Source organism: Pecten maximus, chromosome 1, assembly GCF_902652985.1.
Source record: "Pecten maximus chromosome 1, xPecMax1.1, whole genome shotgun sequence".
NCBI lineage: Eukaryota > Metazoa > Mollusca > Bivalvia > Pectinida > Pectinidae > Pecten > Pecten maximus.
Window position 1 is genome coordinate 15,109,361 of NC_047015.1, and position 14,995 is coordinate 15,124,355.

Consider the following 14,995-nt stretch of genomic DNA (forward strand, 5'->3'; position numbering starts at 1 on the left):
AAACTATGGAAGAAGAAAAACACAATAAATGATGTGTGGTCTTTTCGGTCAATTGCGTTTCGATTCGGTGGTTAGTTGTACTGTCACTTACAAAATGGCGGGTCAACAGTGTGAAATTTTGACTAGCGTAAAGCGAAGGTCTATACTGACGGAATAAAACACCTAAATGAGACTAAATGTGTGTTCTGCCATGGGGTAAATAAATATCTCATTTATCCATATTCGCAAGGTAGCTGTTATGTCACACCCAATTTTATTGTATTTGCAGTATTGCACCAAGATAATTCCACGTTTTCATATAGTAGAGCACTCTGGCCCTACACCAGACACGGTGTCAGGGCCAGAGGAAACTCGGGCTAGCATGTTAACTGGTACATTGATATTAACATAACCGTCTGTGTTTTTATTTCTGTACGGAGACCACATACTTGCCAGGCCTGTTGTTGATATCCCAATAAAGGCTCGCCACCTTATGGAGGTTTTACTTTTTTCAGTTATTGCAAAGACAACGATAGCAGGTTTTCATTGAGTACCTATCGTCATTGCTATTCTGTATTTTAGCTATTGTTGGCCATCAATATGGCTTTTTTGGACATTTTGGATTAATTCTGAGTTATTAAATATCACCAGTCACGCCACGTCACTATCGGCCCTAGCCCCATTGTCTCAGGAAAACTTGTTGTCAAAACTACCACCTGATCCCAGAAAGGGTTCCATTAGTTCACTCAAAAATGTTGAGTGGTCAAGGTAATTTCTGCAGTGGTATCGTTTGCATCTTATATAAAGTATTTATTAAGTTATTGCTCCGAATTATTCTTACAAAAGTCGAATAAGAGCGACATTCGATCTTCATGGAAACAAGTGCTGTGTAGAACATGTAGTCACGTGAAAGGAAACTTAGCCGTTCTAATCAATTGTTGGAATTTACTAGCAGAAATGATGGAACTAAGTGAGCTTTCTTGACTTCGTTAACCTCCTACTTCTCCCAGGTTATATATATATATATAATAACCTGGATACCCATCTCTCCATTTACGAACCTTCTCCCCAGGTTATTTGAAAGATTGGTCTCGACATCCGCGACTGCCTAGCCTTCAATAGGACCAACCGGTTTTTGGTCGTGTTTGAGTGATGATCGCAGTTTCACTAGTTCCGATATATATACATACGTAATTTCGATTGACAGACTCGGGGTTTTCAGCGACTAATGCCGTCACAAAACTCATGTTCTCAATGGCAAATAGACGATTGGGTCTCACTTAATTTGTCAGTGATATTTGATCTGTAAGAGATCACGGAGGAGGTCTTGTCGGGTTTGCCGAATTAAACACCTACGTCCAACTATAGGCACGTAACAGAAACCGATGAAGCGAGGTATGCCTGTCAATATTGTGTGGCTGAAGTGAAATTGGGCATCCTGTTTTGGTCTGTCTGTACGACTGCCTTCTGTACTTCTATGGAAGGGGATACAAACATCTACTTTACTTATATGTATCCACAACTAAAGCTGATTATGGTATCGACATGGCGTGGAAGCCGACATCTGTTCATTTGGCCCCAGATTAGTCCAGTGACTCTGATAAGAGGGAGATCTAAACTTACTCAACAGTCGTCTGCTCATTTCGTGGGCACTTTGCCGGATAATAAATACCAAACTCCACTGACCGTAGGAAATAAAAAGAGCTCACAAAGGCGAATGGCGTCCAGGGTACATGGGTTTCTAGATCGCACGCGTTTTCCTGTTAAGTGCACGCGTGGTTTCATTCCCGTCTGTACAGTGTACGGCTATATATGTAATCCTGATCACATGTTCTGCATCACTTTATTTTTAGCCGTGTTAAGCTGATAAAATCCACCCAGGTCGTGTTGTTTACGGAGTTCATCATTGTATGGACGTTATCAAAGATTACGCCTACCGAAGAAGAAATTTAAATATAACTAGTATGTCTTCCCTCATACACGAGTATTTATAACCGGTATGTCTTCCCTCATACACGAGTATAACCGGTATGTCTTCCCTCATACACGAGTATTTATAACCGGTATGTCTTCCCTCATACACGAGTATAACCAGTATGTCTTCCCTCATACACGAGTATAACCGGTATGTCTTCCCTCATACACGAGTATAACCGGTATGTCTTCCCTCATACACCAGTATTTATAACCGGTATGTCTTCCCTCATACACGAGTATAACCGGTATGTCTTCCCTCATACACGAGTATTTATAACCGGTATGTCTTCCCTCATACACGAGTATTTATAACCGGTATGTCTTCCCTCATACACGAGTATTTATAACCGGTATGTCTTCCCTCATACACGAGTATAACCGGTATGTCTTCCCTCGTACACGAGTATTTATAACCGGTATGTCTTCCCTCATACACGAGTATTTATAACCGGTATGTCTTCCCTCATAGACGAGTATAACCGGTATGTCTTCCCTCATACACGAGTATTTATAACCGGTATGTCTTCCCTCATACAAGAGTATTTATAACCGGTATGTCTTCCCTCATACACGAGTACACGAGTATAACCGGTATGTCTTCCCTCATACACGAGTAGTTATAAAGCCGATGTCTGTAACGACCTATTGAGACTATCCATACGAAACTGAATGTAAGTAATAAAAGCAGATGTGAACATCGATTACACCATTATGTATAAACGGTGTGACAACGAACAGGACACTACCGTAGCAACGCTGACAAATGTCATTGAGTGGTAGAGAACGATGACAACGTTGACGCATGTCTGAACGGCAGAGAAAGATTTCAATGTTCACACGTGTCAGAACGGTTAAGAACGATGTCAACGTTGACGCATGTCTAAACGGTCGAGAACGATAATAACATTGACAAGTGTCAAGGAACGGGAGAATGCAATGTTCGGAGTAGAACAAAACTCGTTTGGGTACATCGGTAACAAAACCAAAACGGCACTGTAAATGTAAACACAATTCTAGTGGATATCGTGACACTGCATTTGACTTTTCGCCCTGCAATAATACATGTTAATGCCATATAATTCTAAACTAAACAACCGAACATGACTTGCTGTAGAGTATGTTGTGTTAGCCCCGTGTGCTGTTACGTTTGTGATGTTGGTGGTCCGCTCGTAATCAAACAAACCGCCATTATAGCGACGTGTCGAGTAAACAAAAGGCCAAATGACTACCTCGGAACAGCCCTCGCGACATCGCCGGCATGTAGATACAAATTACACATGGGGAGAGAATTAGTTGTAGATCAACGCGACCAGGTTGACATTCATGCTGTACATGTATTTCCCAGTCAACATTTATACTAAATTGTGCAATGGGATATCTTTGGTCAACAAAAATACATACTCTGTCATCTGTAAAATTAAGGTTTCTAGGGCCAGCATTTACACTATAATTGTGTTATATTTAGTCCTTATTATGTTAGCTTTCTCTGTTCTTCTTTGGTAAACGTTTATATTGCTCGTTAAAGGATCAGCTGCTTACAACGTTTGTAGCACATATCGGGATCTCGTGCCAACCTGTATGATCCACGTATCATGATTTTTGTTTCTATTAAGGGGTCATGAATCGACGTATATGGTTCACATTAAGGGTCTTTGACCACCGTATGTAGTCACAATATTAATGTCATCTCAAAGTGAGAAAACAGTTACGCGGGGGAAAATACCCCATGCCAGTTGAAATAGGACACAGGACGCAAATATACATAAGCAGACCGCTAACAAGGTTGATGTTTCCGTCACGCTCGGTTTAACATGCGCGTGATACACATACACAGTGGGGTCGGCAGTCCCTCAATAAGGCAGTTTCTGGCATCGTTTTTGCAACCGAGATAGTCGAACTGATTACAAGTTAAATAAACAAAACCTGAAGCATCACTAATTGAAAAGAAACACGTCATGTAACTCGTTTATTAGAATGTTTAACTATTCAGACGTCGGTCTCCAATGCACTCCCGTGCACGTGCACATGTATACTTAGTCTGGGTCAGACAGGCGTTTAATGTCGAGAGATATAATGATTCATAGTATAGCAACAAAATTGAATAATTAAATCGTTAGAACCACATGTCTCGGTGTATATGAGGAGATATTCCAACAACACTATTTATTACCAGTATTACATGTACAAATGTATGCTGATTTTGCATTTTTTGTTGTTTTCTTTTTAAATAGAAAAAAGACAACTTTTGATGTTCAAATTTAGATCTGATTTGAACTTTCTTTACGCAAGCGCATCAAAGTTGTGTCATCAAGGCCATTTAACTGGATGAAAAATCAAACATTTAAAAAATTGTAATAATTGTAAAAATCAGTACATGCTTAAAGTGATAATGTACCAGTGGTTTTGTTTCACCGTGCTAGACTTATCTGACTGCTATTCTCTATTTTAGGCGATGCGTTCGTTGATTGAGGACGTTCGGTCGTCCTGCGACTTTGATATGACGGAAGGTAACCAACCAACAGATAGTTACTGGGATGTCCCCGGTCTACGAGGCAGTGATTATTCGATCCGGAAAAGGCCATTTAAACAAGGGCCAGGATCACCGTCAGATTCCGGCGGAAGTTCCACCACAGAAGAATCAGGAGACCGGAAACTGAAGAGCCCCAAAAAGTCATCTAGGCGAAGAAAAGGTGTGAGTGCTAGGGAACGTAACATACGTAGAATAGAAAGCAATGAACGTGAGCGCATGCGCATGCATTCGTTAAACGATGCATTCCAGGACCTGCGGGAAGTGATTCCCCATGTTGAGTTGGAAAGGAAATTATCAAAAATAGAAACACTAACATTAGCCAAAAACTACATCAAAGCCCTCACCAACGTTATATGTGAGTTCCGGGGAGAAAAGGGACCATACGCATTCGAGAAGGCAAAAATAAACAATATCGAGGACATGGATTCTTCCGACGAGTTGGAACCAATTCAAAACCAATGTTCTGATAATGAAAATGTGGAGGTAGATGACAATTACGATATGCAAGAATCTCTTGGAAGTGTAAGCGACTAAATTCTGCAGTTTTTTTTTCTTCTGGAGACGGGAACTTAACGTGCTATATTGTATTCGTCAGTCTCGTTGTTACGCCATGGTTCTCATCCATACGGTGGCCCGAGGATGGGCGTGTCCCCAAGTGTTGAGGAGGGGCGTGTCCCCGTGTGTCACGAGGAGGGTCGTGTCCTCTTGTGTCGTGAATCGGGGCTTTTCCCTGTGTGTTGTGAGGAAGGGCGTGACTACCCCGTGTGTGATAGAGGGATGTGACCTTTAAGCTATCAGCATGCCTCTAAAGGAATGTAATGAGATTTTCTATTTGGGATTATTTTGGTGCTCGTCATGTTTGCGGATTGACACAATATCTTGATCGTGAAAACCGTTAGGCCACGTAAGGATGGGACAAATCACTCCACTTCACTCCATTCGTGTAATTATTATAACATACATGATATATGATATATATATATATATTTTCGAATGATATTTTGATAACTTTATTTTGAGAAGATTTGTTACAGAACTGGTACCATATAACATTCCATCTTTACTTCATCCATATGTTATACTACCGTAGCATACGTCACATGACCGCCCGTGACGTCATACTGCCGCCCGTGCTTCCACGTCCCATAGACTGTATTTATTTTTCATGCTCATTTCATGAGGGAGGCGGTGATCGTAGAAGTCGTTGACTGACGCTCAAATAAGAGACTGGCCCGTAGGGAGCGGCTCGCTAGCGCATGCTGGCTAGCTTTCTGTGTATAGTTAGCTAGGAGATGAATCGCTACTATAGTATATTTTACCATATATATTTAATACACTAAACATATTTATTTTATTATCGCCTTCATATGTATCGGCGGTTCGTTTTATTTTCATGTGAAGCCTGTACACAAGGAAAAATCGAGCAATTCGATTTCTTTTTCAATTTTATGTTATTTTATGTCAAACGTGTAAAAACAGTATTTATTTTTTTAATATATTGAATTCCAATTTGAAGCAGTTTCAAGCTTTAAAAGAAAATACAGAAAAATGTTTCTTTTAAGTGACTGTTTTCATTTTTTCGGGCGTAGTCAAATGCAAGCACACACAGAGAGTTGGTAAACACAACGTACTAGGTCTAGTCACACTCTGTATGTATGTATAACCAGCTAAAACCCCTTTACAATGACCAAGATTCTGAAATGAAAACTCTTTACTATTAGCATGTTTCTGAATTTAGTGTTTATCTGAGCTCCGATGTAGTTATCCCAAATACACATCCAGAAATTCAAGCTTAATTATCATACACTGTTATCTTCCTCATTATCGCCTGTTTGTCCTCTTTAACGTTCCGAGAAAAGAACTGAACTCCTGAAAAAAGCCAGTATCAACGTCATGGATTCCATAGCAACGACAAATATTTCAAATTTTAATCTAGCATATCGTATGTTTTTATATCCTTCGTATAATCAACGTTTTCAGTAAGAAATCATATTAAAGTTCATACTTAAAATAAGTCATTCAAAAGGACTTAATTTCGCGAAAGGGTCACCATATAATGTATGTATGTATCACTACGCACATGACAGAAAACAACATGACACGAGTCGGCTAGCTACTCGTATGACTTACTAGAAAACAACATGACACGAGTCGGCTAGCTACTCGTATGACTTACTAGAAAACAACATGACACGAGTCGGCTAGCTACTCGTATGACTTACTGTGAACTTCTCGGACTGCTACACTATTCCAGATTAGCGATTTGTCGGATTGTACAGGTTTCCATGCTATGACAGCATAAGACATGTTTTCCATGTATATTAGGTTCGGTTTGTATAATACCGATTGTACTGCGATCGGTTAAGGACAGTTCACAAATTATACTGGTTAATCATATATCATATATAGGTTGTTAAACATTTTGTTTCCATATAGTAAATAATAGTGTGACAGCTATGACATTGGCAGCACGTGCTACTGATTACGTACTAGAGCGGGATCCTCTCCCCAGGTTGTTACTCATTGTTCTTTGATTTATAATTAACTCGGTTAATTTATTGACTGCCTCATCACATACAAGTTTTAGCACATTGTATTGGACAAATAGAACGAACACAAGCATTACACAGTGACAATGTGAACTAGACATTACTTTAGCTGCAGAAACATCAGTTATCAGCTTGGATGAATTTAATATGAGATAATTTTAATTACTCTTTCATGGCAGTGACTACAGGTGTATAACGTGTTGTTCCGGACTATAAACAACGTTGACACCACGCAATGTGTTGTTCCGGACTATAAACAACGTTGACACCACGCAATGTGTTGTTCCCGACTATCAACAACGTTGACACCACGCAATGTGTTGTTCCGGACTATAAACAACGTTGACACCACGCAATGTGTTGTTCCGGGCTATAAACAACACTGACACCACGCAATGTGTTGTTCCCGACTATCAACAACGTTGACACTACGCAACGTGTTGTTCCGGGCTATAAACAACACTGACACCACGCAATGTGTTGTTCCGGGCTATAAACAACACTGACACCACATAGTGTCACCTCTCTCCCGTACACTGGAGATAGTCGAGACCTAGTCACTTTTGATTCCATCATGGATTTAAATCAAATGAAAGTAGACAAGTATATTTCAGAGCGATACCATAAAACTGATGATTATTGCATTTCTTAATTATGAATACATATCTATACATATGTTGCTGGTTGATACTAACAGCAAACCATTTTCGCCTATTGAAGTTGCATATAAACTTATGTAGAATATAAACGGTTTTATAAGAAATACACATAATACGTACAACGTTTACATGTCTACTTCAACAACAGCAATTAAACGGGGTATTAAACGTGTCAGTTTTAGCTGACTGGGTAGTTCTTATCTCTCTGTGTGTCGCTTGCAAGGTTTCAGTTTTTTTGTTTTTTTTTTGTACTTTTCATTTTATCTTCTGAATATGTTTTTCATTAGTTATAGAAATATATCCCAAACTCAGCACGAATTCATAATATGGATTTGATATATATCAACACGACCTATGTACATACTATTATAGTATTATATATATACTTCTATAATGTGCATATACGTAAATAATATTATATGATATAACATATGTAGATTATCCTAACACCACTACCAAAGACAGTGTCTCAACACCTGTCTTTCTTTTGTGTATGGCTGCTGTTACACGTGTCTCTTGGACACACAGCTCACACAATCGGGTCTTGTAACATTGAGTTATGTGTTATACTAAAAAGCTCCAAGACTCAATTAGTTCCATATGACACACTGAGCTCTTTGTCATACACTGCACTCTATGACATACAATTAACTCAATGACACCATAAGCGCTCTATTACATGCAGTGAGCTCAGTGACAAACTAATGTACGCTGTGTTATAATGAGATCAGTGGCACGCTGATGGAAGCCGTGTTATAACGAGCTCTGATACACATTTATGTAAGCTGTGTTATAACGAGCTCTGATACACATTTATGTAAGCTGTGTTATGATGAGCTCATTGCCAGGGATGTAAGCTGCGTGATAACGAGCTCAGTGACACTAATGTAAGCTGTGTTATAACGAGCTCAGTGACACTAATGTAAGCTGTGTTATAACGAGCTCAGTGACACTACTGTAAGCTGTGTTATAACGAGCTCAGTGACACTAATGTTAGCTGTTATAACGAGCTCAATGACACTAATGTAAGCTGTGTTATAACGAGCTCAGTGACACTAATGTAAGCTGTGTTATAACTAGCTCAGTGACACTACTGTAAGCTGTGTTATAACTAGCTCAGTGACACTAATGTTAGCTGTTATAACGAGCTCAGTGACACTAATGTAAGCTGTGTTATAACGAGCTCAGTGACACTAATGTAAGATGTGTTATAACGAGCTCAGTGACACTGATGTAAGCTGTGTTATAACGAGCTCAGTGACACTAATGTAAGCTGTGTTATAACTAGCTCCGATACACACTAATATAACCTGTGTTATCATTATCTCCGTGACACATTGAATTTGTTCTGTGACGAAAATGGAGTTTGATGAGTCACACCTGGCTTACACACGGCTGTGAAACATCAAGACTCGTTGATACACGGTGCTATTCTACAGGTAAAAGGTTAACCACGCGCTTTTTACCATTATAAGAAAAAAAATATTATTTTTGTACTTGCCACTAGGCGGTATCTTTATATTACAATACTGCCCCTAGGCCCCGTGGTCTCTGATGCCCCGTGTAATTTCTCCTTAATCTAGGATTTATATGCGAGAATTCTTTTTTTGATATTTTTATTTTTGACACTTTCTTTTGTATGATCGATGAAATACCATACTGTGTCAACTGTACATCTTCATTCTCCTTATCACAGTTGTCATTACTAGTAATCACACGTAAATCACTGTACACTGTCTTTACTAGTAAACACGCGTAAATCACTGTACACTGTCTTTACTAGTAATCACGTAAATCATTGTACACTGTCTTTACTAGTAATCACGTAAATCACTGTACACTGTCTTTACTAGTAATCACGTAAATCACTGTACACTGTCTTTACTAGTAATGACACGTAAATCATTGTACACTGTCTTTACTAGTAATCACGTAAATCACTGTACACTGTCTTTACTAGTAATGACACGTAAATCATTGTACACTGTCTTTACTAGTAATCACGTAAATCACTGTACACTGTCTTTACTAGTAATGACACGTAAATCATTGTACACTGTCTTTACTAGTAATCACGTAAATCACTGTACACTGTCTTTACTAGTAATGACACGTAAATCATTGTACACTGTCTTTACTAGTAATCACGTAAATCACTGTACACTGTCTTTACTAGTAATGACACGTAAATCACTGTACACTGTCTTTACTAGTAATCACGTAAATCATTGTACACTGTCTTTACTAGTAATCACACGTAAATCATTGTACAATGTCTTTACTAGTAATCACGTAAATCATTGTACACTGTCTTTACTAGTAATCACACGTAAATCACTGTACACTGTCTTTACTAGTAATCACACGTAAACCACTGTACACTGTCTTTACTAGTAATCACACGTAAATCACTGTACACTGTCTTTACTAGTAATCACACGTAAATCACTGTACACTGTCTTTACTAGTAATCACGTAAATCACTGTACACTGTCTTTACTAGTAATCACGTAAATCATTGTACACTGTCTTTACTAGTAATCACACGTAAATCACTGTACACTGTCTTTACTAGTAATCACACGTAAACCACTGTATACTGTCTTTACTAGTAATCACACGTAAATCACTGTACACTGTCTTTACTAGTAATCACACGTAAATCACTGTACACTGTCTTTACTAGTAATCACACGTAAACCACTGTACACTGTCTTTACTAGTAATCACACGTAAATCATTGTACACTGTCTTTACTAGTAATCACGTAAATCACTGTACACTGTCTTTACTAGTAGTCACGTAAATCACTGTACACTGTCTTTACTAGTAATCACGTAAATCATTGTACATTGTCTTTACTAGTAATCACGTAAATCACTGTACACTGTCTTTACTAGTAATCACACGTAAATCACTGTACACTGTCTTTACTAGTAATCACACGTAAACCACTGTACACTGTCTTTACTAGTAATCACACGTAAATCACTGTACACTGTCTTTACTAGTAATCACACGTAAATCATTGTACACTGTCCTTACTAGTAATCACGTAAATCACTGTACACTGTCTTTACTAGTAATCACACGTAAATCACTGTACACTGTCTTTACTAGTAATCACACGTAAATCATTGTACACTGTCCTTACTAGTAATCACGCAAATCATTGTACACTGTCTTTACTAGTAATCACGTAAATCATTGTACACTGTCTTTACTAGTAATCACGTAAATCATTGTACACTGTCTTTACTAGTAATCACGTAAATCACTGTACACTGTCTTTACTAGTAATCACACGTAAATCATTGTACACTGTCTTTACTAGTAATCACGTAAATCATTGTACACTGTCTTTACTAGTAATCACGTAAATCATTGTACACTGTCTTTACTAGTAATCACGTAAATCATTGTACACTGTCTTTACTAGTAATCACACGTAAATCACTGTACACTGTCTTTACTAGTAATCACGGAAATAACTGTACACTGTCTTTACTAGTAATCACGTAAATCATTGTACACTGTCTTTACTAGTAATCACGGAAATAACTGTACACTGTCTTTACTAGTAATCACGTAAATCACTGTACACTGTCTTTACTAGTAATCACACGTAAATCATTGTACACTGTCTTTACTAGTAATCACGTAAATCACTGTACACTGTCTTTACTAGTAATCACACGTAAATCACTGTACACTGTCTTTACTAGTAATCACGTAAATCATTGTACACTGTCATTACTAGTAATCACACGTAAATCATTGTACACTGTCTTTACTAGTAATCACACGTTAATCATTGTACACTGTCTTTACTAGTAATCACACGTAAATCATTGTACACTGTCTTTACTAGTAATCACACGTAAATCATTGTACACTGTCTTTACTAGTAATCACGTAAATCACTGTACACTGTCTTTACTAGTAATCACGTAAATCACTGTACACTGTCTTTACTAGTAATCACGTAAATCACTGTACACTGTCTTTACTAGTAATCACGTAAATCATTGTACACTGTCTTTACTAGTAATCACACGTAAATCACTGTACACTGTCTTTACTAGTAATCACGTAAATCATTGTACACTGTCTTTACTAGTAATCACGTAAATCACTGTACACTGTCTTTACTAGTAATCACGTAAATCATTGTACACTGTGTTTACTAGTAATCACGTAAATCACTGTACACTGTCTTTACTAGTAATCACGTAAATCATTGTACACTGTCTTTACTAGTAATCACACGTAAATCACTGTACACTGTCTTTACTAGTAATCACGTAAATCATTGTACTCGCCTTCTGTAATAAGACATTAACGTAAGTCGGCATGGACAAAGTTCTGGAGGTTAAGCAGCCTACGACTGACTCAAACATTACTGGTAGTGTGTACACGACAGGCTCAAACATTACTGGTAATGTGTACACGACAGACTCAAACATTACTGGTAGTGTGTACACAACTGACTCAAACATTACTGGTAGTCTGTAACAACTGACTCAAACATCACTGGTAGTCTGTAAACTACTGACTCAAACATTACTGGTAGTCTGTAAACAACTGACTCATACATTACTGGTAGTGTGTGTACACAACTGACTCAAACATTACTGGTAGTCTGTAAACAACTGACTCAAACATTACTGGTAGTGTGTAAACAACTGACTCAAATATCACTGCGACTTAAAATGTTTCGTCAACATGTTGGTACTCACTATAAGATCAATGTTTGGTTTTGAGTACACTTGTACTCTCTTTAGTAATGGCCTTAATGATTTTGACAAATTGCTGACCTGACTCCTGGTTGTGGCTGCACGGTAGATTTCTCAGTTCAATAAAGGTCTGGATGTGAGTAAACTTTAAATCCTTGTACTTACTTTACTATACCTTCAGTTGTGACAATAAACTTATCTTATTCTTTATTTTACTCGTCTTAGACCCCTATGTCACCTACAATATAGCTCACGGTTTTTGATGTCACTACCATATCTGTCCATTGCCATATCTGGTCATTACCATATCTACCCAAGTATCGGAAACGATCCCTGTACCTTTGTCTGACGACTGGAGTTTGGTAGTTAGGTCCCATAACACACATCTGTGCTATATTTCGTTGAGTCATATCCATAGCTTCATTAGCATTAACGGTGTAAAATATATACATCATCCTGGAATGTTAGTAGCGAGTCCACAGGTCATCCTGGAATGTTAGTAGCGAGTCCACAGGTCATCATGTAATGTTAGTAGCGAGTCCACAGGTCATCCTGGAATGTTAGTAGCGAGTCCACAGGTCATCCTGGAATGTTATAAACAGCATCTGAAATTTCGGCCTTATTGCGAAATATGTTATTTAAAGTGGATTCATTTTATCGAGTTGGTAGACACAAAGTATAGTTCGCCGAAATTGCACGTATGTTTTTTTCCACCGGAACATATAAAGGCAAAATAAAATAAAACAAAAAAGAATGAAAAAATGTAAACGTTGCACTATACAATGACCATATTAAACTGCAATTACCTCTCGTCGATTCTGTCTTTGTTGATTCGCATAGATTTTCTTATTTAGTCTTGACGTGGTCGTTTCAACGCGACAAGTTTCGGTCTAATAAACGGTTGTACCTTCTACACAAGTCTTTCATACTCTCACGTACCGAATTGGACGCGTTAAACACATATCGCGTTTGCTTTTAGGTGTTGACTTCATGTACCGCGTTGGCTATTTGGCGTTAGGCATAACTTCTACCATGTTCGATACTTGGCATTAACCTTGTATACCGCGTTTGGTATTTGGGGTTTACCTCTTTTACCACGGAAGATACCGGGCGTTAGGCTTAGGTACCGGGATTTAGCGACAGTACTGGGCTTTAGTCTAGATACTGGGCGTTAGCCTTAGATACAGGGTTTTAGCGTTAGTTACTGGGCTTTAGCCTAGATACTGGGCATTATCCCAAGATACAGGGTTTTAGCGTTAGTTACTGGGCTTTAGCCTAGATACTGGGCGTTAGCCTTAGATACAGGATTTTAGCGTTAGTTACTGGGCTTTAGCCTAGATACTGGGCGTTATCCCTAGATACAGGGTTTTAGCGTTAGTTACTGGGCTTTAGCCTAGATACTGGGCGTTAGCCTTAGATACAGGATTTTAGCGTTAGTTACTGGGCTTTAGCTTTAGGTACGGGGTTTTGGCGTTAGGCACTGTGTGTTAGCCTTAGGTACGGGGTTGAGTATGTGGCGTTGGCCGTATTTAGCGACGTCTATACACGTACATGGCGATATGCTTTACATCCTTTCGTACCTACCTACACAGATCTTACTATTGCGTTATATGCCGAAAATAGATCCTCTTTACTGAACAATAGTTATATTACTTTAACCTCAAAGCGGTTTGCCATTAAAACATCTATTTTGTTTATTCTCATCATAATAAATACATATTCAAAATATCATGCCATCAAATGCAAAATGATGTTGGTCACCATTGTTTAACTGCAATATTGGTATTATGCGTACTGTAAAATACCTATTATCATTATCGAGAAAAAATTGTTTAACAATTTCAGCTGCTCATATATTTTATGTTATATGTTGATATATATATATATAGATATAAAAATATATAAGCGTTTGAGATGAGGACGGGCGAGGTGCCGGTATTATAAGCTGGACAGAGACCCTATTGTTGTATGTAATGAGCTACTGTTATTATTTGTTTATTATGTAAAAAGTAAATACTGCTGAACATAACAGCCTTCAAAGTGACGATGTTGTTGTGTTTTCTTTTCTTTTTTCTTTTCTAATTTTTTATTTTTTTTTCTGTTTTCGCTGACACATGGACAGTGCATATGGGCTATGTGTGTGTGTTAGACTGCACATGTTTTCCTGTCAGCTCAGTGACATACTATATACAGCGGTAACCCCATCGATTTCTACACTCATTTTAGTACAATGTATTTACTAAAACAATTCATATCAATAAATAAAATCCACGACGAAGGAAGATATGTAAAAGTAGTATATACAGGAAGTGTAGGGTAAATATACCATATATACAGGAAGTGAGGGGTAAATATACCATATATACAGGAAGTGTAGGGTAAAGATACCATATATACACGAAGTGTAGGGTAAAGATACCATATATACAGGAAGTGTCGGGTAAAGATACCATATATACCGGAAGTGTAGGGTAAAGATACCATATATACAGGAAGTGTAGGGTAAAGATACCATATATACAGGAAGTGTGGGGTAAAGATACCATATATACATGAAGTGTAGGG

The 14,995-nt window shown here is 38.1% G+C and overlaps 1 protein-coding gene across 7 annotated transcripts in view; it reads left to right on the forward strand.

Annotated features, from left to right (window-relative positions):
* LOC117325798 (protein dimmed-like) overlaps positions 1-14,995 on the forward strand; it is a 44,047-nt gene that overhangs the window by 19,164 nt on the left and 9,888 nt on the right. For 5 of the 7 annotated variants that reach the window (XM_033882274.1, XM_033882306.1, XM_033882298.1 and 2 more), the window contains one exon: positions 4,406-14,474. The exons of the other annotated variants lie outside the window; for them this stretch is intronic. In XM_033882274.1, coding sequence (XP_033738165.1) covers positions 4,409-5,020 — 612 coding nt within the window. In that variant the 5' untranslated portion in view covers positions 4,406-4,408 and the 3' untranslated portion in view covers positions 5,021-14,474. Of the gene's footprint in view, positions 1-4,405; positions 14,475-14,995 lie in introns of those variants that run through there. 7 annotated transcript variants of the gene reach the window in all.